At 41.8% G+C, this 23051-nt stretch overlaps 1 protein-coding gene across 15 annotated transcripts in view; it reads left to right on the top strand.

The window, feature by feature from the left end:
- The first annotated feature begins 1365 nt into the window (after positions 1 to 1365).
- MARCHF7 (membrane associated ring-CH-type finger 7) overlaps positions 1366 to 23051 on the top strand; it is a 37115-nt gene continuing 15429 nt past the window's right edge. For 4 of the 15 annotated variants that reach the window (XR_012081705.2, XR_012081704.2, XR_012081706.2 and 1 more), the window contains exons 1-6: positions 1442 to 1581; positions 5564 to 5733; positions 9386 to 9542; positions 14335 to 14496; positions 18688 to 18862; positions 19706 to 19870. Coding sequence is in view for 12 of the 15 variants with exons in the window: in XM_072982467.2 (XP_072838568.1) it covers positions 5717 to 5733; positions 9386 to 9542; positions 14335 to 14496; positions 18688 to 18862; positions 19706 to 19870 (676 nt within the window). In the remaining 3 variants the exon portion in view is untranslated. Of the gene's footprint in view, positions 1582 to 5563; positions 5734 to 9385; positions 9543 to 14334; positions 14497 to 18687; positions 18863 to 19705; positions 19871 to 23051 lie in introns of all 15 variants that reach the window. The other 11 variants (XM_072982482.2, XM_078376133.1, XM_078376129.1 and 8 more) reach the window with 5 other exon arrangements.

The following is a 23051-nucleotide window of genomic DNA, read 5'->3' as shown; positions in this document are numbered from 1 at the left end:
AATGGGCCTGAGCGGGGTAGAGTCCTTGTGGATTTTGGGGAGTCCGGATAGTCTTGGTGGGAGAGCCTAGTGGGCCACTTTTGGTAAGCAGAAAAACTTCAACAAAAAGAGGAAAGTTTGAAGCTCAACAAAACTTGGCTCCCAGCTCTCAAAAATACAGCATGCAAAAGGTCACGAACTCTACCCAACCACAAGGTCAAGGGGATCACTATCATCAACCACAGTGACAGATAATCTCCTTATCACAACAATACACCCACAACAAAACACACTAATCACCCATCCACAGAAAACAATACACCCACAACAATACACACTAATCATCCCATCTCACAGCCATAAATACTCCACGCCCTAGCCAAACTACACCAGAGCACAGAGTGCTGTCCTTTGAAGATGCCGGCCACAGAGACTGGCGAAACGTTAGGAAGAACAACCTTCAGAACACGGCCAAGAAGCCCGAAAAACCCACAACAACCATTGGATCCCGGCCGTGAAAGCCTTCGCGAATACATGGGGAAAAGAAATCACACACGCAGGCCCCTGAACAAAAAAGAGGCCATTCCTGACCGAAAAACACTCATCTTCCCCACTTTTAGCTTTATGGTCTGTAACCATTGGTTTCTAATTCGATTTCATCCATGCCAACTCAGATGCCAACTGTTGTTGCCGCCTGAGGCCTCCTTCTCTGCCAGGCTTTCCAGAAACAGCTGTTAAGAGAGGGAAAGGGGAAATAATAACGGTACACTGTCTCAAAGAACAGCTGCCCCTTGGAGGTTAAACCCAGGACCACTCAGAATGAGAACTGGTTATCCGATGCTGGGCATAGGGCTCCAACTCTGAACATGGGGACGCTGAGAAAAGCGAGAGAAAATGGTTTTTATTTCTCCTCGTTCACCAAGCGAAGTAACTGAAACGAGCTCTCCCTTGAGGAATACTGCGTGTTGCTGCTTCTTTATGCGTCTGACCTGACTTTTACCAATTGGGCGTTGCGTCAACCCAAGCTCTTTCCCTTTCTTGGCCCTGGGGCGGGAGAACGAGGCCAAGATCTTTTTATCTCTCCTTTTCTCTGGCTCTCAATCAGAACGTAAAGAGTTACACAGAGCGAAGCACGTCACGCCCGCACCCTCCCCCTCCCCCTCCCCCTCCCCCAACCCCACCCTCGGGAGAGAACAGAGGGGGGCTTTGCAGCCCCCGAGAGCTGTCCAGCCTTTCTTCCGCCTTCCCGGCAGCCTCCGGGCGAGCTTTCGGGACCTCGGACCTCCTCGGAGAGACACGGACGAAGATTCTCGGAGGGAGGAGGGGCGGGGGCTAAGGAGGAGGAGTCTCCGTTGCACTCGCGAGAGTTGGGGGGGGAGAAGCTCGTGGGCAGTTGGGGACGTTGGCTGAGCGGTGATTGGCAGGCGGAGCTGGGGTGGCTCCCTTCCTCTGCCTGAGGAGCAAGAGCGGCCGCCATTGTCGCCTCAGAGAGCAGCTGGAGAAGGAGGAGAAGGAAGAAGGCAACGACGACGACAGAGAAAGAAGCGAGCGGTCGGGCAGCGCCGCGGCAAGCCGGTTGTGTTTCGTCGGGCGTTGTCTTGGGTGAGGAGATAGAGAGAGGCGGGCGGAGGTGCTTTTTTGGGGGATGGGCGTTGGTGCTCCAGGCGAGTGTCACAGGGTTGGGGTTGGGGTTTTGGAAGCTGGAGTCTCCATCTTGTGGGTGCGAGTAAACGGAAGCCCCCTTTTCCCTTTCTTTTGCCTCGTAAGGTGCGGAGGAACGGGCCTCCGTGAGGGCGCTTCTCCCTCCGCCCGTAGGCTGCAGACGTAGAAGTACGTAAGTCCCTTCCCTGCTCAGCCGGGCAGTCAAGGAGGCGAGAGCCGGAAAGCCGCCTCCGCTTTCGCAACCCTAACCCTGCCCAGAAAGAGTGCGAGAGACGGAAAGGGAACCTCTTTTAACTCCCCCCCTCAACCTGCCCGATGCCGTTCCTGCGCATGCCTTTCATTCGCTTTTCTTATTACGTCTGCCTCCGAGAAACGTGTATGGTGTGTTGGTGTGCCTGTCTGCCCCCCCCCCAATTTTGTCCACCATACGAGCTTATGAAATGCGTTAGGGAGAAAGAGGCCCACCAGTGAGCTTCAGGGCTGAGTTGTTTTTGGGAGCCGGGTCTACCTGGCCTGCGGCCAGTGCGATACAGTACTCAAAATATCTCAGAGGTTTTGGGGCATGTTTATGACAGATCACTTGCGCCAAGGGCTGGCTCTGACACAGGAGTTGGCTAAGCCAACGAGCCGTCCTTTTATATTGTTGCCTACCTTCTCTTCCTCAACTGGGCTGTGTCCTGAGGGGCAGATTGACACACATTCTGTTTCTGTCATAAGCTAATACAGATTTCCTTGTTCGAGTGAGAAACGAGAAATTTCTGTGCTCCGCTTTGTCCTTTCTATTCTCTTAAGTAGCTGTTGGCCTAATTTGAATTGTGCCTTCTTACCCTCCGGAATGGACTACTCTTTTGTAAGGGGGTAGGAGGCTGAATTAGTGTTTCTCACCCTTGGTGAGTTACAGTTCTTGCCTGATATCTGTTTCAGTTGAGGATCAGTTCTTTGCAGCTAAAGAGATGACATGACTTCATTGAAAAGCCCCATCTTTGGGATGGTGTGAGTTGGAAAGAAACTCTGGCTGTGGTGGCTGAGTTGAAATGGCTGTTAAAACATTGGATTCTTGGATGTTGTTATCTGCTGTAAGGAACATAAATGTGTAAAATTGCCCACTGATTGATCCAACTAAAGCCTCCATGGCACAGAGAGCTCAAGAAGCCCCAGCAGAACCAGTAGTGCTGTCTGTTTGCTAAAAATCGGGGAGGTAGCTGTAACAATCTTTGCAAGTTTCCCTCTTTCTTTGAAGTCATGTGTGACCCACTTTCAAGGCTCTGCTCCAGAGATTGGGGGATCTTCTGGCACAGTAGAAGAAATGGCATTGAGGTCTACAATGGGAAGGAAGAACCTGGCAGGAACTTTTCACCAGCTCAGTAGAAACTGGCTCTGGGAGTTCACCACCAGATTGAAATCCTAGCTTTAGCTCCCTGTGTTTAATACATTTTTGCTATAATTTCTAACTCTTTGTTTAGAGTACCTGGATCATTTGAGGTGGTCTTGGAATATCTGAAGTTTTCTAACCTATTCTAAGTAATGTCTGGAATATAGTATAGAATAGATTTATTGTTGTCCCCTGTGAGTAAAAGACTGCTCTCCTATTGGTAAATGCCAAGTCCTCAACTGTGAGAAACTTGTTACTGTCAATGACTGCTCAAACTAAGTATGGCAGAATAATATACTGTATTTGTGGCAAACAAGAATTTTAAATGTATTCTCGAATTTTAAACTTGTAATTGAAAAACAATAATTGGCTGAAATTCTGTTTGTGCAGCTACAGTGTGTAAGACTAATAATGTAATTAATTGTAGTGTTGTGGGGTGTTTTTTTTTAAAAATAAAATATTTCCAGTCACCCTTCTGCCCCCTACAGGTCCCTAGGCTCCTGAGGGATCCTTTTCATAATAGGAAATTGGTTGGGAGCTACAGGATGAGGAAGGGTCCTTTAATTTCAGAAAATCACTGCCACGAGAATGACCTGATTAGTAGTGGTCATTTTTTGAAATTAAAGATTTCTCCCTGTCCCACAGCCTCCAATGGCTTCCTCATGACAAATGGTAGCATTGGGGGAAAATTGACTCTCCTCTCTCTGAAAAATCTCTGCAACTAATGATACCATCAGCCTTATGCAGCGTAGCTGTAGGAACAGGATTTCAGCCAATTACGTTAGCCTAAAGTGGATTTAATAGCTTAACTGAAGTATTTTCATTATTTTAGTTCTGCTAATCTTGTTTCATAGCACCTAAAATCTTACACTTCAGCCTCTGGATGTAGTGTCTCATTTGGGTTGTAATCTATTAAAGTAAATCTATTAGTCTTTGTCATAGCTTTGTGTTTTTTTATTTTTGTTTTTTATTTTATTATTTACATTTGATACTTATGTCTGGTAGTCCACAGCTGCGTTGAATTAAAGAACCAGCAACTCAGTGTTCTCTTTATCTCTTTTAATCAGTTAACATTGGACTGGATATTAAAACAATTTTTCAGTGTGACTTGGATCATTCCTACTGTTGAAATCTTATGATTATCGAGTGCTGCTGCAATGTGTAGATATACTGCCAGTGTTGGAAAAGTTTACTTTAAACTGACATTGAGCTGTTTTGATTCTTGAATATATTATATTACTTTATATGGCCCTACTTTTTGCAGACTACCTACAATCCAATTGTATCTTTTTCTCATTTTGCTTTTTTATTTGTTCAGAAAGTAAATAAATCAGACTGTAAATTTTTATGTCCTCTTATTTAATGTGATTTGTACTTTGCACTCTATAAAACCATACTTAGTCAGGCATTATTCAGAAGGTTGATACCGTGTTTTCCCAAAAACAAGACAGTCTTACATTAATTTTTGCTCCAAAAATGCATTAGGACTTAATTTTCAGGAGATTTTTTTTTCATGTACAATAATCTAAATTTATTCAAATACAGTCATGTCATCTTCTGGTTGCTGCACAATGGTGGAGGGTGGGTTTCATTTAACTGGGGCTTATTTTTGGGATAGGGCTTATATTACGAGCATCCTGAAAACTCATACTAGGACTTATTTTCAGGTTAGATATTGTTTTTGGGGAAGCAGGTGTTTCGTCAGCAGTTAACTAGTGAAATAGTGTAAGGAAGATCTACCCGTGTCACTCGTGCGAGCCAGGAGGTGAGGCTGAGGAGCCTAACGCCGAGGGAGGCCGGGAAGGAAAAGACAAGAAATCGGGCCTTCTCAGCGGTGGCTCCTCACCTCTGGAACAACCTACCTCTGGAGATTCGCGTGGCTCCTTCGCTGGGTATCTTTAAAAATCAATTAAAAACATGGATGTTTCAGCAGGCCTTCCCTCCAGTCAATTCCTGATGCTTTCCTTTCTTCCTCTCCCTATTGTTTGCCCCATCTTGTTGAAATGTGTTCTATTATGTAAAAACTGTTTTATATATATATCTGGTCAGTTAAGACCACTCTAGGCGGCTTACAGCATAAAAATACATAAAAGAGAGAGAGAGAGAGAGAGAGAGAGTGTGTGTGTGTGTGTGTGTGTGTGTGTGTGCGCGCGCACACACACACACACACACACACACACACTTATGTATTTTTATGCTGTAAGCCGCCTAGAGTGGTCTTAACTGACCAGATAGGCGGGATATAGATAGATAGATAGATAGATAGATAGATAGATAGATAGATAGATAGATAGATAGATAGATAGATAGATAGATATTTTTCTTGATGACAGTGCCCCCCGAATGTATGTTGATCAGGCAGACATAAAGGAAGGGTCTCCATTCACATGTCACAACAAGTCTTGGTGTGGTTTGTTGAAATTTGACTTAACACACCTCCCTCAATGGACCAAAGTTTATTAGCAAACTATCTTTTGCTGTTGACTTTGGGTTGTTTAAATTGTGGCTTGTTCTGACTTTGAAAACTACAACTGTGGATTATTTCCCCAGCTGCCCAATGTGAAGGAGGACAATAAAAGAATAACATTTTTACAACAGTGAAGAGAGAAATCAGAAATGAAGAAAACACGTCTTTGGCTGCCTAAAGTGCAGTTCATGGTTCAAGGAAAAGGTCATGGTTAACAAAAAGCATGGCTTACATGAATGCACAGGATTATCTGGTAGGTATGAACTTTCAGATTTTTTTTGAAAGTCGTTGCAGGTTCATATGAACACTTTAGGTATAATAAGGCAAGACAACAGATGGGTACTATTTCTTAAAAGAAAGCAGCAGTAGGAATAAATGGATGATTTTACTGAGGGAAAGGAACAGACACTGGATTCCTTGAGGGAGATGTGTTAGAGTTGAGGCTAGCTTAGATGGCTTTTAAAAATAATGAAATGTTGTGGACACTAGATTTATGTATCTGTGGCTGTTAGCCATGGTGACAGAATGGACTCAGTGCAGAGAAGGAGTATACTTCTAAATACCAATTTTAGAGGACAAATGAGATGTCCACAGAGTGTTGTGAAATGAATAGATGTTACACCAAACAAATATTCTTAAAGTGAGCTAGTCTGCCCTGTAGTGTGTAGGCTGTCATTGGAAGGTCGTGAACAGCAACATAAATCCTAAAGTTGTGGAAAAAATTTCTTTTTGATTCGTGGCAGTAGTAAAGAGGAGACAGGTAGCTGTTCCAATGGCAACATCAGAAAGCATAGTTCACAGTTATTGAATTCCTTACAGCTGGAAAATAATGTGCAGCATAGCCGAGAAGTCCTTAGAATAGGCACAGATGCTGACACAAAGTTATGTTAACTATTTTGTACATAAGCATTGAAAGCAGATTGTATTTTTCTGACTCAGCAATTCTTCTTTGCCCTTCACGTAGGTCATGTGAAGGTTATGTGATCCCATGGTCCAATCCTTCTAATCTATATATTTTTTAAAAACTCTTTAACGGAGGTCTTGTCCTTTACAGTGAAAGGTTAACTACCCTTGGATTCTTAACATAACAGAAAAGTCAGAATGAAGAAGATATTGACACTAGAAAAAGGAAGGAAGGAACTGGTTAGGCATTAAAGTGAATGCATACAAACCAGAAGAGCCTGCCTGATGAAACCTGCCTTCTCTTGTTTGTGTGTATGTGTAACCATTGACCAGTCGTTTGTGATTCTGGGAATTTAAGGGGAAGGGTAAAGGGAACAAAGAAGCAATACTTCCTTTTTAAAATATCAAAAAGGAAGCTACTTAGTCACAATTTTTGTGACAACTGATGTAAGTATGTTGTGTGAGTAAGAAGAATTTATCCATGCTGCATTGTACACATAAATATCTCTTTAGATTGCCTTGGCTGTTATGTACAAATGCTAGCATAGAAGAAGTTTATGGATTGAATGGATGTAGCACTGACATGCCAATACCTGTATTGCGTGTTTAGTTGACCTAGTTTAAGAAATATATTTCACGCATACAATACAACAAAATAAGCTATTATTGCTTGCTGATATCCCCGCGGTTGGACCTGAACACATAGCATTAGCTAGGTTTTGTGGAAGATCACAAATTAATACAACAGGTTTTCCCTCTGTAAGGCCGGAGGTGAGAGTAAAGTCCCTCTCATGGGAGTGCCGTCCCTACTGCTGATGAGGAAGTACAGACCCTGCCAGTTCCCCCATCCAGGAAGATAAGGCCACCAATAACAGACTCGGGGAAGATAGAGGAGAATTTGAGGGGTTGACGGTTGAAGAATGCAGGATAATCTTGGCGGGAAGAGAAAGGAGGAAACCCTGGGTGGAGGTGGAGGCTGGTCTGGCACATATGTGGGGTGAGGAGGAGTTACGGCCAGGCTGGAAATGGTTCTGGATAGAGGACATGTGGAAGTTGGAAAAGCTAAGAATACCAAAGGGAGAGGCAGATGCCAGGAGGAGGAGAGAGTACCCCAAAGCCTTCATATTGGGGTAAGAGAGAGACTAAAGAGTGGAGGAGTAAGTTGAAAGAAGAAAAGGATAAGGTAGAAAGAGAAAGAAGAGAAAGGGTAGAATGGACGGTGAAGGAGATGCAAATGAGGGGACAGCTTGGGGGCCCTGGCAGGTTCCCACCGCCTCCAGAGAATTGGCCTGGCTGGAAGACCAAGACGAGGACACCGTCCCCTTACTGGAAGGGGAGACCAGACAGATACTAAGCTGGGGAGATGCTATGGAGTGGCTGGGACCATGGGATGTTCAAGAGGGAAACCCCTTTAAGGTTGAAGAATGGAAACCCCTATCTGATCCGTTGTTGGAGGAGAAAGATGGTTGGAATACATTTGCAAACACTGGTTTTGTTAAATTTATTTATTTATTTATTGCATTTATATGCCGCCCATTTAGACATGGTCTACTCTGGGCGGCTCACAACATACAAATAGAAACAAGTAAAGTAACGTAATAAATATTACTCCGATTTCTAAACCTTGCAAGTCTGATGATTTATTTGGAGCTGAATAAGAATTAAAATCTGAACTCTCACAACCTCTATAAGCATTTTCAGGAGAGCTTGTCTTTGTAAAACTGTCAGTTGTTTTAATTCTGGGTTAGATGTATTCTCTGTGTTGAGATAAGCTAGATTTCCACCTGGCTTTTGATTTTGTTTACTACTGCCATGATGCCAGACTTCAAGGCCAATGTCTCATAGACTATTGGCAGAGTTGTTTTTATCCATTATTTTTTTAAAAATTGTCCCTTACAATTTAGAGTGGCTTTTCTGTGATTTCTCGCAAGGTGGGTAGTGTTTCTACTCTTGTCTGCTGTCTTATTTCAGAAATACTGTTGTCAAAGGAGACCTGCCCCCTGGCCTTTTTAGGTTTTCTTCTGGCAAGTTTTTAGTTGTACTTGATAGCACTTTTTGATGTGGTATATGGTTGTTAATCCTTTTCTAGGTTATGTCATCAGGCATAAATGGATTTCTCTACCCTGATCAGTAGCTAAAGTGGGACCATATTTGTTTAAAGCATAACTTTGCCACAATTTTTGTACAGTGGTGCCTTGCATTACGACGTTAATTCGTTCCAGCGAAATCACTGTAGAACGAAAACGTTGTAATGCTAAATTAAAAGCCCATAGAAACGCATTAAAACCTGATTAATGCGTTCCTAGGGGCTTGAAACTCACCGTCCAGCGAAGATCCTGTGCAGCGAGGAATCCGTCCCAGAAAACATGTTTTTTATCCAGCAGCCTTTTTAAAACCGCCGATCAGCTGGCTGAAAATCATCGCTTTGTGAGAATCGGTTCCCAAAGCAGGAAACTGATCATCGCAAAGCAAAATTCCCCCATAGGAAACATCCTTTTGCGATTGCTTTTGCGATCGCAAAACCTTTAACATAAAGCGATTTCGTCGTAAAACGGGGCACTTGTAATGCGAGGCACCACTGTACTATATTTAGAGCAAAATCTAAACTACTTTGTTTGTATGAAAATCCAATATGTTGGAGCTCTTTCAATTCAAAGGTTGGCAGAAAGCGTTACAAGCACTGGCTTAGTTTATCTGTAATGCTGTATAAAAACTATAAGAAGGCAGCATCACCATCACTGTTATTTAATAAAGTTAATTGGCAAACCTTTTGCCAAATGATTAACACTTGTAGTTTATTACTACTCTGATACCCACATCTTCTCTGACATGACTTGTTTTGTGTCTTTCATTTAACATTACTGTGCTGGTCCTTGGTTTTGTACAGAAGCATTGGACCCAAACTCTACCCACTTGTAGAGTTACAAGTGATATGGCCAATAAAATTTCATTGTTGCACATCTACTGAGTGTTACTGAGAAATATGAATATTTCTTTCACAGTAGGGAGAAAATGGACTCAAAGCCGTCAAGAATTCCACGAGCTGCTCAACCATCCAGTTCTGGAAATACTAGGACAGGAATTGGAAGTGGAGGAACCAGTTTAACAGACTCATATCGTATAAGAGAGTCTCCACTGAGACCGGAAGCTATATGCCAGGTAAATATGTACTTGGTGGCACAATATGTTTCTTTGATTTCAGCTGCTCAGTTCATCTGAAGCCTCTTAGTGACAATTTATTTATTATTTAAATTATCTTTTGTTTGGCTTCTGGTTCTCATAATAACTCAATTTTGAATTAGAATAAATACATGTTATTCCTTTATTTAATAAAGGAACAATAGTTGGCAAGAAGCCTTAGATGATACAGAATTTCTTTAGTTCCCTCTGAGGTTTCATTGTGGTTTTTACTTAAGAAAACAGCAGTTAAATTGTATTAAGGTTTCTAATAATTTTTGGAGTGCTAGCTATTGTATGAAGTTGTATGTCCGAAACATAACTTTAGTAGGTTTTGTAAACATTTTGCTGAAAGTACTGTTGGCACACTGTATGGCATTACAACACAGTCATTAGATGCATCTTACAAAAAGTGTGTAGTTGCTTTAAAGAGTTTGAAAAATCTAAAGGTCTAAACATGCCAGGGAGTATGGAAGAGTACTGAAATCATATTAATATACATGACAAGCAAGTCTTCCTGGGGAAAGACCACAATTGAAAAGTATCAGTTTCTTGTCCCCTCTGTCTTAACCAAAAATGACAGTGTGTCACCTTTAAAAGTTTTCACTAATTCAGTTGAGTAGTATAGAAGAAGCTGATCCAGATATCTGGGGTCTGGGTCCAAGGCTTTAAAGTTTGGGACCACTACATTGAATTGATCTTGAAAATAGCTCAGGAGCCAGTAGATGTCTTTCCTCATAGCCACAGATATGCTTCACAAACTTGGTCTAAATTAGCAGTCTAACAGCTGTTTTTAAAATGACTTGCAGTTGCCTATCTGCATTCAAAGACAACCTGATATAGAATGTAGCCTAAGATGGTGGAAGTTTCCCTGAATTACTTGACCATTGAACCTCCAGTTTCTACTCATTCTGAATGGACTCCTGTTATGGACTGTGTTCTAGAGCAGTTGTTCCCAACTTTGAGTCCTCGTATATTCTTGAGCTAAAACTCCCAGAAGCCTTCATCACTAGCTGTGCTGGCCAGGATTTCTTGGAATTGTAATCCAAGAACATCTGGGGACTCAAGATTGGGAACCATTGTCCTACCTAGAGGGAGCTCAAGGCAATCTAGATCATACAGAAAGCTAGCATTTTGAGCAGATGAGTCATCCATTCCCATAATTTGTGTTCTGGCTGGATTGACTTTTAATATACAGTGGGGCCTCGCTTAGCGACGTTAATACGTTCCAGGAAAAACGTTGCTAAGCAATTTAATCGCTAAGCGTTCCTATGGTTTAATGCGTTCCTATGGGCTTAAAAACTGACCTTATGCAAAGATCCTCCATAGGGGCGGCCATTTTCAGTGCCTCTAAAGCAAGGCAAAACAGTGGGCGGCCATTTTGGAACCGCTGATCAGCTGTGCAAAAAGGGTTGCTTTGCCATGATCGCTTTCCCGCGATCATTGCAAAGCGATTTTTCCCCATAAGGGCCATCGCTAAGCAATCGCTCTGGCGATGGCCAAAACCCCATCGCTAAGTGATTTCATTGCTCAACAGAGCGATCACTAAGCGAAGCACCACTGTATTATTTTTCATTGTCCATTACTGCTTCGAGACGCTCGTGTAGTACCTTCCATGTTGCACTTTTCTTGGAAATGAAGTTTAGTTTTACTTTTTGGCCTCCTTTTGGACTGAAAAACTGTAAATAAATGGTGTTGCCATCACAATGACAATAAACAACAAAAGTTAAAGATCCCTGCCCCCCCAAGATGATCTGTCTGAACAAGTAGTGTTAGGGTACTATACCTACTCATATCATAACTTATCAGTAAAAGCATATGGCCAGTATTTTTTTAAAAAAAACTTCTGAAGTTAAATTAAAATGAAATACGTTACCCATATACAATATGATAACAAGACAAGCCAGAGAAATTTCGATGCATTGCCTTCATCAGTGGTCACTAAGCCTTACCTATTGCTAAGACTCTGCAAACATCACCACATTGAAACTCACCAGTTTTTAAGGCTTGAAAAAAAAATTGTGCTATTTCCCTCATTGTCAGTAGTTTTGTTACTACGTCTAATTTTTAATATGAATTAATACTCTAAAGCTTTTTAAGATAAAGCCAGGCTATTCTTTTGCAGTCCCTAATTTCTGCAGTTTTCTCTTAATATCTTAAATACAGAAATTATTCTGCTTTTTAAAAAACAATGTTCTAATATAGTAAGATGCCTCACAGTTTCATCTTAATTTTTTTTACTATTTAATGTCAAAAGATACTGGCTGAAATCCTATTGTACAAATCTTTGAGTGCAATTGGAGTGATGTCCTGAGTAGCTGGAAATTGCTACTGATTAAAGCCTCCATTTGGTGATTAAAGGATGTGTGCTGCTTTGTCACATTGTCATGTATACTTCAAAATTGCCAAAGGAAGCTTTCAGTCAGTTGCAATTTACCGTTACTAATGAAATAATTCCTGTTGCTCAACAGGATTTCAGCCACTAAATAGCATGTTGGTAAACTGGGATCCTGTCTTTCTGAATTGTCTTTCCTTGTAGAACTCACTGTGGAATCACTGGAACATTGTGGTTCCTGTTCCTAATTCTAATAATGTGTCCAAAAGGATATAAAGGCCAAGGTGACCTGGTTTGCAGTTGCTCCTGATAATTCATTTCAGTCACCAATAGACACCTTGCACAAGAAAGTGATGCTCACTGAAGAGGGCCCAATTGCACCATCTCCAGAGAGGCACTGTGGCTTTGTGAATCATTTGCACCCAAAATAAAGATCCTGACCCCCTTATCTCATACCCATATAGATGTGATGAAGGTCCTATAAAGTTTCCTTTCCCAAAAATGACATATTGGGTACTTGTTAAAACAAACAAACCTAAAACCAAGAACCAACCCACAAAATTCTTCTCTGTACCTGTCAGTACTTGGACTGATTGGCTTCATTTCAAAACTAGTCTAGTTAGGCTTGATTGGATGTATTGCAACATAGCAATGTAATGTATATATGCAACCTCAGTGACAAATTACTGAAGGTGTAAATGGTTTCTATCCGAATTTTCATCCTTGCTCTGAATAAAGAAGAACTAAGGAGATTCTTTAGGAAATTGCTTCAAATAAAAAACCCCAGTTCTATTAAATGTGCTCATTATGGAGTAATTAGTGCACACCACTGCCTCCTTTTCTGCCAAGCAAACACATATTACAAAGTTGTGCAACAGAATGTGGTCTGGTAAACAGTTTTATCTCTCTGTGGTGTCTGTAGTGGAAGGGTAGGATATGTGTCTTCTAAATAAAGCTCAAAGGTTATACTATAGCTCTTGCCTGCTCCAGTTCCAGTACTGAGTGTCCCAACATCCACTGAGAGAGTTACGAAGCATTTCTGTGCATAGATCTTCTACAGAGACAGTATTCTCTCCCCTACATCCATAATCCTGCAATATACAGACCCATTTCTCTATTTTCCATCTGCTTAATTTAATGGTTATTACTAATAAATTTGCTGCATCACAAGTGCAAGCTTGGTATTCAGTCAGAACCTTTGGCACAGAGAATTGTAATTTTCCACAGTTTCCAAAATTAAAAACAACAACACTTTATAAACAAAACAAACAACTTCCCAAAAAACCACTGTGGACATTCTTCTTGGATGCACTGGATAGGTTACCAATAATGTTATGAATATCTATATAATCTTGAAACATTTATTTCTATTTCATTTTTTGTTCAAAATTCTGTATTGGATTTTCAGTTGTAAGTTAGTTAACTATTACAACTCTCTGGCCAGTATTCTGTTTGTGTTGGTGTAACATAAAGTTTTGCTGGCATAAGTGTGCTGATTGTTATGCCTGGCAAAAAGGAATTGTGATATGAAATTGCAGTTAGTCATGTGTCCCCAGCACTACTGATTGTGCAATGTGTTGGCAGAAGTACTTCAGGTATAGCACTTCTACCTCACTGCTAGCACAACTAAATGTGTGTAACCTCAAATTGGCACACACATAGCTGCTCAATAAGATTTTGCCAGTAATTTTATTAAGATTATGTAAAGCACTAGAACTGATTTAAAAAGGGTGAACAGCTCTTACTTGGTTTCAATTGAAAGAGAAATAGTCGATGGCAGACTTGCATTGTTGGTAGTGTAATGTAAATATCTGTTTTTTTTTTTTTTTTTTAATCTGCCTGGTATCATGTTTAACACCAGTCTCAGACAGTAGTTTGTCATGATGGTGAAATGCTAGCTTAAGAAAGATGAAGTCGTCCAAGTTAAGCTGTTGAGGGACCTAATGGTTGTAGAGCACACCAAGTTCTTTCTTCTCCATACCTCCAGTTATATTGATTCTAGTCTTGCTGCCTAGGCAGTACTAAAACTGAAGTGGGGAGAGACTCGGAAAAATTCATGTTTCATGGGAAAAGTCTCTTCATCTTTCTAGTGAAGGGAAAGGTTAGTGTAATGATGTTCAGCTCCCTTCCTCTTTAGAGCATAGTTGAATAGAAACATAGTTCCTTCCTGTGGTAAAAGTCTCCTGTTATGTACTGTGTCTGTAGCCTCTTTGGATCATGTCAACTAATCTCTATACTGGGGGTAGAAATAATTTCACTTTTCTAGATGAATTGGATCTAAGAAGGTAGGAGGGGCTCAGCAAGTTTTGGATAACAGCCCAGCAGTAGAAACTTGTTAAACAGTCCAGTGTTGTTTAAATGCTATAAATATTACATCTCATAATAACTGTTAGATACAATGTATTGAACTAAACAAAGACAACTATATATGTTCTGTAGGAATCTAGCAGACTTCATAGTTCCAGTAGAGGAGATTGGGCAGTTGGAGAAAGAGAAGTATATGAAAGCCGATGGAAGCTTCCAGCTTCTTCTCCAACGCGCTACTCAGGAACACTTGATCGTCCATGGTCTGGAAGATTCTTGGGAAGCAGAAACAGATTGGTAAGAGCTGGTCATTGGTCTCCTAATGGTTCACTTTTAGTACTTTCCAAATGAGGAATGACTGCTAATGCTGCTGCTCACAAACATCTCAAATGTATAATCATCTTCAATACTTATAATCTTCTTTTAGAGGCTTTTGGTAACATGACATGCATAGAATTGCATCAGAAAAAAATCAGGTATCTGTGAAGATCCATGTTCATATTTCAGCAACCTAAGAAATTATTTAATTATTGTATTACTGCTGTTCTGCTTTGTGTACGGTACCAGATCTGTAGATTATCTGGTGCTTAGAGACTGTTTCATGATAATTCTTAAATGATTCAAATGCCTCTATAACATTACTGGGAAAATAATTTAGCAAGTTTATTGTGAGCAAGCAAATCTTTGTTCATTCACTTTGCTTTTTAGGTCAAATCAAATGTCCTTTTTTTTTTTTAAAGGAAAAGATGGTAGACATAAGATCAATTTGTGGTTATATTTGAGTCATTTCACAGTGGTAACTGAGATAATCTGTTGAGTACAGTGGACCCTCGACTTACAGACAGCTTGACTTACAGACTTTTCGAGTTACAGACTTCTCTGGCCGCAAAATTTAGGTTCGACTTGCAGCTGGAGAATCAACCTACAGACCGGGGGGGGGAGGAACAAAATGGAACAAAAATGGCCGGTTACGGAATAATTGGTTTTCAATGCATTATAGGTCAATGGAGCCTCGACCTACAGACTTTTCGACCTGCAGCCACTGTTCCAATACGGATTAATTCCATAAGTTGCGGGTCCACTGTACCTATAGTCAGCTATGTTGTGTTCAAAGAATGGTGGAGAAACATACTTTAGTCTTAAAATGTAGAAGACAGAAAATAGAAGAGAGGAAGAAGCTTGAACAAGTTCAAGATTAGTGAAATAAAGAAGAGAGATTAGCATTGCTTAGGCACTTTCCAGTTAATAATTGTGTGAGAGGGAGAGCATGGGCCCATGACATGTGCACATTGAGGAGGTATCTCTGCACAGGAGAGTACTTCTTTTGTAGACCTTCTCATAATGTCAAACCCTGCATAACTAGGTGAAGCCCCTTCCACTCAAGTAGTTGTTAATTTTGTAAGGGAGAATGCCTGAATAGACATATAATGATGGGGATGAAGGTGGGGTTGTCGGTACTGGAGAATATGTGAATTACTTCAGAATTGGTTGGCTTCTGCCAATTGTAGCCTTTTATGCATAAGCATTTTATTGGGTTGGACATTGTTCATAAATGGTATGTGACTGGCTGTGGACCGGTAGCTGTCACAGGGAGCATATTTCATTTATACTTAAACTCATTAAGCAGTTCATGACGATGGTTCTTCTGTTTAAAGCCTTATGTAGCCTGGATCCAGGATACTGAAGAGAACCTAAGTTCTACAGGATTCTCTCCAGTGCTTCCCAACTTTGGATCCCCAGATGTTCTTGGACTACCAAGTCCCAGAAATCCTGGCCAGCACAACTAGTGGTGAAGATTTTGAGGAGTTTTAGTCCAAGAACTTCTAGAGACCCAAGGTTGAGAATCATTGCTCTCTACACTGATAATTTAGAGAAACCTTTCTGTATATTTTTCCATCACTGGAGGAAAAAGTAGTTTGCACAAGAAGTAGGGCCTCTGTTGTAACAGTAATAACTTTGAAACTGCATTATAAAGTAATGTGGTAGCCTTATCAATTCAGGTTTTCAGGAGATGGTCAAAGCTACTTCTCTATATAGTTAAGAGTGGCTGATTTTAACAAGAGCAGTCTAATTTTGGAAGCTTTTAAATATCATTTTGTGGTGTTATGATTCTTTTAAATAAAGCTTTTACTGAGTGAAAATGAATAAAATCAAAAAGACTTCCTAAAAGAATTTCTAAAGCAAAACAAGTCACAAGAAGGAAGCAATGTGCTTGTGTTTGGGAGAAATTTAATAACCTCCCAAATGCAGTTTTAAGTTTTGAACAGTAATTAATTGTCTGCTACCCAGTTTATTCTGACAGTCCTTGCCAGTAGTTTCTAAACTACTCAGAAGTGGTTTACCATTCTGAGGGCTCTCTAGGACCATGTAGTGTGCCCAAAGCCACATAGGCTGACTCTTTTGCACGGCACATTGGGGAATCTAATTGCTGACTGTCCCTTTCTAACCAGGTGTTCCAGCTCAGTGAGCTGAGAGTTTTTAAAGGTGCTGGGATATCAAAATTTTTATCTTGCTAGGAAGTTTATTAGAAGATAAAATAGTATAAACATTACAGGGGGAAAATCAATTATAAATGAAAAATACCATAGTAGTGGCAAAATACCCTGAATTCTCAAGTCCAATAAAAACTTAGTAAAAAATGCCATTACCGAAAATGTCCTGTTTCTAGCAGATGAAAACTTTACTACTGTGGTAGTACCTCAGAATTCCACAAGTTAGTTTTTCAGAGAGCATGTGGGAGAACCTTACCACACTCTGAGTTTTAAGTAGTTTAGGTTGCAAGGTTGTATGTACACTGAAACTGAGAATAAAGTCCCTGTGAATTTGATAAGTTGTATTTCTGAGTAAACATGCATGGGATTGCTCTGCTAGAGCTTTCAAGGTCAAGACAGATTTGGCCTGGAAATAAATTGGCAGCCAGTACAGATAAAAAAAGAACAGGTGGTAATATGTCTGTGGTCTGGTTCCAACCAAGAACTGTTTTCCTACTGCATTTTGTACCAGTTGTAGTTTTGGAGCTATCTTCAAAGGCAGCCCAATGTGTAGCTAAAATATGTTGAGATGTTTGCAGATTATGTAATATAGGTTTTATATGGACATGAAAATACAGTAGAGTGAAGTTGATAACGGGGAAAATACTACTTCCTTTTGCTGTAAGATCTAACTGTATTAGTAAAGGCTTTATGTATATTTTTAAGGCATGTTTAAGCAAAGAGTAACTTAAGCATTGATTCAAATTTAAGGCAGTTTGAATTTTATGAAAATATCTTAATTAGGAATTTACAAACTATACTCACAACGAAGCAGTGCTTAGTTACCAGAGGTGGCATAGAAATGACAAAGTCTAGCTTTATTCAGATTGTAGGGCTGGGAGACCTTTTGAATTTCATCTTCAATTCTGTAATACAGCTTCTTCCCACTTTGTGTTTTGGAGGGAAAGTGCTGTATATCTGTAACTATAATGTGTAATATTTAAAGGAGGGATTGGAAACTGCAAGGGAAAGGCAAATTTCTCCTCCCTCAGTGATCATGATACAGTGGTGCCTCGCTTAACGAGCGATTCATTTAACGACGAATCCGCATAGCGATTGAGTTTTTGCGATCGAAATAGCGATCGCATAACGATGTTTTAAATGGGAAAACATCGCTTTGCGATGATCGGTAAGCTGTTTCGCTTACCAATTATCGCATAACAATGTTTTTCCAACAGCTGATCGGTGGTTCCAAAATGGCCACCGGGTAAAGAAAATGGCCGCCCGCTGCGTTTTCACACCCTTTCCTCGCTTACCGGGCAGTGGAGGATTTCCGCAGAACGTTGAGTTTTTTGCCCACAGGAACACATTAAACATGTTTTAATGCGTTCCTATGGGCTTTTTTGCCACGCGTAGCGATGAATCCACATAGCGACGATTTTTTCAGAATGGATTATCGTCGCTATGTGGGGCACCACTGTATTATTGGATTCCTAACCATGGTGCTGGGTGAAGCTTTTCCATTTGGTGCTGTGCTCCTCTTCAGCTCCTCTTCATTCAGTAGATACCTACTGGATATTGATGTTAGGGCTCCACAAGTGCTTGTAAGTGCCAGAACAGAAGGGAATCCCCACTATTTCTGATTTGTGATTTAAGATAACGGTTCCACTTGTAACTGGCATTTAAGTGTTGAGCAGAAGAAAAACACCCACCTACCCATTATCTCTGGAAATAGTGGTGCTTCTTTCTTCAAAGGGGAAGGGGCTTGCCTGTGAACCTTCAAGGACTGGATAAGAAATCAATGGTCCTTTCCCCTGAAAATAATTAAGCCTGTTCATTTTAAAGTACCTTCATTTATGCACAAACTGTCTGCATTATTTTATCCAGGCTTTTTCACTTAGTGCATTTGATTTAATCTTTTACTAGTTCACTGTTCTAAACTAAATTCAGGGCTATGTTTGTAGACCTGGTTCTATTTTTCAGAAAAACATTAATTTATTTCCAACACTGCTTGTAGTCTATGTCATCATCTTCGCCTCTTACATCTTCATGGTTTGGTGAATCTGAAAGAACTCAGGGAGCATATTCTTCAAGGCTACATAACCAGCAACAGGATACTGATTCTAAGAGACCTAAGCTTTCTTATGCATCTACCTCCAGTGTGAGAAGTAATGGTTTAAATACAGTTTCAGGTAAGTGATGAATAAAATTTGTGTAAATTTCATTTTGCTGCAACAGATTGTTTTGTGCTAACAAAATTATGGTATTATATTAAACTCTAGATTCTACTCCTTAAAAATTATCTTAAATCCAGTGGTGTCCCTATCAGATTGGAAGGTCTTTTAATCTCATGCCAGTTTTTTAAGTGGAATGAGAAGGCAGCCAATTTCTGTTTATTCTTCTATTCCTGTACCATTTCCCATGCTTTTCTAGAGGGTCTCTAACCTTTTGGAAGTTTTGCATGAGATGGAGATGGGAAGTGCATTAGCTAAAGAATTTGTTATGGCAGCTCTCTTCCCATTCCATTGATTGAAGCCTCTCCTGGAACAGAAAGGCAGAAGGACATCCGTTGAATACAGTTCTTACAAACTTACTGGGCTTTTGTGGAGTAGAGCTGGATTCATATGCAATAGTTTCCAAAACTGCAGCTTTGAAATAGACAAGGAAATAATTTATAACCCAGAGTTATATTAACTGACCATCAAGTGATAAATCAGTGTAGCAAACATTTTGAAAATGTGGGGCCCACTTTTTTTGAGAGAGAGATACATTCAATTACTCTACTTGGGACATGTTTAGATAATACTTCCATATCCCTCTCTGTTCTCCGTGCACTTGGTGAGAAAAAGTTAAAATGTTTGATTCAGTCACCTCTTACTTGCTCCCTTTGCAAACATATGTTTTAACAATATTCAGAAGAGAAGTGACAGCCCGGTAGGGCTGTGTGCATTCAAGAGCATGGCAGTTAAGTGCTGAGTGTTTAAAATTTGTAGCAAGGAAGTAAGAAGACGTAACAGTTTTAACTTATGTTTTAGATTCCTCATGGCGGTACAGTGATGTGCCCAGATCTTCATCTATGGTACTTGGATCATTAGGAACTGAACTTGTGAGAGAGAGGAGAGAGCTAGAAAGAACAGACCCGTCTGTTAGTAGTCTTGTGGATTGTAGTCACAGGAATGGTGATTTCCCATCATCATCATGTATGTATTGGAAACTTGAGAATTTGTAGGCACGTTATGTTTGATTCCATTTGTAATGTTCACAGTCAAACTCTTGCTTAGAGGAAGCCACTGTTTCTGATGCACACTCACACAGAACTATGCTTTTGTGATAGAAAGATTTTCTTTTTATAGGAAGCTGTCCCATATCGTCATTTTTTTCTAAGAGAAATGAGTTTGATGCAAGGCATTCTTACTTGATTATATGTGTGAGGATTTAAACAATTGTTTTTTAAAGCAGTTGTCATTGATCCTGTATCTAGTTTCAAGTAATAAAATAGCTATATTGTACATTGCTAAGAATGTGGCTTCTTGGAGCCAGTTCTCCATTCTGTGTGACTGATGGTCTCCAGGGGAGAAAATAAAGTGTGACTCAAGCTTTTCAAGGATACAGTAGCCATTGACCAGAAGTGATTCCTATGGAGGTTAGATTTTTATACCGCAGCAGAATCCTTCCCAGAAAGCTGTGTCTGTGATCTATGAATGACTCCTGCCATACAGTGTTCTCCATGCTAAAGGAATTATGGAGAGAGTTACACCTTGTTGCATGGAAATGTTTGTGGTATAGTCTTTAAGACTGCCAATTTAAGTGCAATCCCATGGGCAAAAGTTTATAGTATTGTAGTTTGGAAGCAAGTGATCCTTTAGGCCCTTATCCTTTCTGATCATCCTCTGTTCTTATTTGGCATTTAAAAATACAGTTGAAACACAAATGCTTGTAACTTTTCTGATTGTTGTGTCCTTTATAGAGAAGTTTTATTTTTAAGACTAGGGTTAAACATTTAGAATGAATGCAACCAGAATGGCACTCTAGCTGGCATTTTGAAATTTCTTTGGTTATTTGCAAACAAAGAAGCACACGCTTTCTATATGAAATTTGTTTCACATAACAGTGCCATTAATGTCACTTTTGACTAAAGCAGCATTTTTCCTTTGCTCTAAATATTTCTTGATTCCAAAGATGTTGTGCGGTAAGAAAGCATTTCTGCTTGCACAAGGAAGCCTTTCAGATTCATTACATTTCCTATCATGTTGTGACTTTCTTGTGTTGATCTGCAGATGCAGGTTTGGGAAGGGGGTGGAACAGGTACTGTAGTGCTGGGGAGGAGTCAGAAGAGCTTTGCATGTGCAGAATTTCACACATGCTCGGAGAGTGGAGAAACTATAAAAGAAGATGTGTGAGAAAAATGATACTATTTATTTATATTTTTAGTTCTATTTGTAGGTTAAGGTGGACAGTATTGTGGATGTTAGATGGCTGGATTGCTCAGTAAGTTGGAGCATCTGGCTGCAGAACTAGGAATTGGGAGTTCAGTTCCTCACTGTGTCTCATATGGTGAGAGTGAGCCTGTATAGTCTTGGGCAAGCTACATAGTCCCAGAACACCCCCAGAAAAAAGGGAATGGTATTTAAAAAAAACAATGTGCCTAAAAATGCCATTCACATACAATAAAGCTGGTCAAAATGTGGCCTGGTGTGGGCAAAGTTCAGCCCTCAAGGCTGTGGATTAAAGGAAGTTTTAGTGGTAGTTTTAGGGGGGAAATGTCATTTTTCACTATTGAAACTTCAAGAGTTACTGATGTTATGTTACTATAAGCCACAGTTTCTCCTTGTTTTGGCCTTCATTGGAAGTGGATTTCTGGCCATTTATAGGTTTCATTTTTCTTTCTCTATTCATTTTTCGGGCTGGTGTAGGTCTTGAGGATGTTTGTTTAAAAAAGCCCATAGACACTTTGGAGTTTCCAATCCTGATATACTGTACAGCAGGGGTGTCAAACACAAGGCCCGCGGGCCAAATCCGGCCCGCCAGACCTCGTCTGATGGCCCGCGGAGCTGCCGCCAGCCTTATAGATACAACCGGCCCTTTGATGGGGACAGGGCTACAGGGCCTGGAGCTTGGCGTGCGACTCCTTGGGGAACTTGTGGCTCTCCAGGATGTGGTAGAGCTCGCGGTAGTGGCCGCCGTGGAAAGCCACGACGGCGCGGGCACGCAGCACCGACTCGTTGCGGTGGAGCGCCTCTCCGGCCCCCAGCGCCACAGGAAGCACCCCAGGCGCTCCACGTCGCCGCTCTCCTCCAGGGTCTCGCACACCCCGGCCACCTGCTGAGGGCTGAAGTTGAGGAGGGGCAGCTGGAACATGGGGGCAGCCGAGTTGAGGCGGGGGGGCAGAAGCACGGCTGAAGGAGAGGCCGGAGAGGTGGCCGGGTGCTGCCCTCTGCCTCGCCCTCGCGTCGGGCTGAGACATCCCTGAGGAGACCCGCTCACCCACGGAGCGCTGAGGCGACGGACCACGGGTCCCCCCCCCGCTCGTCCCTCCCGGGTGCCCTCGCCACCGCCCTGGCACCGCCACCCTTGGCTCCAAATCCCCAGAGCGAAAGCAAGCAAGGGGGCTCGCCTCCTTCTCGCTTGGCTCCCCTCGCCGCCCCTCGTCTTCTCCCGTCGCCCCTCACCTTTCTCTCTCTCGGGGCTTTTTTTCCTCCCCCCCTCGCAAGCGCAGCCGGAGCCACCCCGCGTGGGCGCTGCACGGAGGCGCTGGGAGGCAGGACTGCGCCTCGGCGCTCGGGCTGCGTTGCCTCAAGTGGTCGAGGGCGGGCGGGAAAGGGCGGGAGGCGTGAGGGGAGTGGGGGAGTGGGGGGGAGGAGGGGGAGGATGATGACTTGGGGGGAAGAGAGAGACACACACACAGAGAGAGAGAACAAAGGAAAACCTCGGACGTCCTCCTCCTGCCTTGGCGCACATCTCCCACCCGCTCCTGATTTGCCACGGAGGGAGGGCCCCCCCGCCAGATTGGCCGCCCCCGCCCTCCCTCGGCTCGGTTTCCATGGAAGGGCTCCTGCCCATCACTGTCAAGCGCCTGCCAATCAACAGTGCCCGCCCGTCCAACGCAAGGAGCCGCTCAGCGCGCCGGGCGCAACCCCACCGCACAGGCCTCCCTCCCCCCATAAGGGCGCCCTACATATACAACCGGCCCTTTGATGGGGACCAAACTGCTGATGCGCCCCCCGATGAATTTGAGTTTGACACCCCTGCTGTACAGTGTAACTACTATTGAATTAATTTGGAGATGGGGGAAGTTTGCCAGTCAGGCAATCTGGCAGTATAGTAGTTTTGTGGTATACAAGGAATTTGAATTAGAACTACACGTAATACTTTATTCACATT

The sequence above is a fragment of the Pogona vitticeps genome, chromosome 1 (genome assembly GCF_051106095.1).
Source record: "Pogona vitticeps strain Pit_001003342236 chromosome 1, PviZW2.1, whole genome shotgun sequence".
Taxonomy (NCBI): Eukaryota; Metazoa; Chordata; class Lepidosauria; order Squamata; family Agamidae; genus Pogona; species Pogona vitticeps.
Note: the sequence above shows the minus strand (reverse complement) of the source record. Positions and strands in the feature narration are given on the sequence as shown.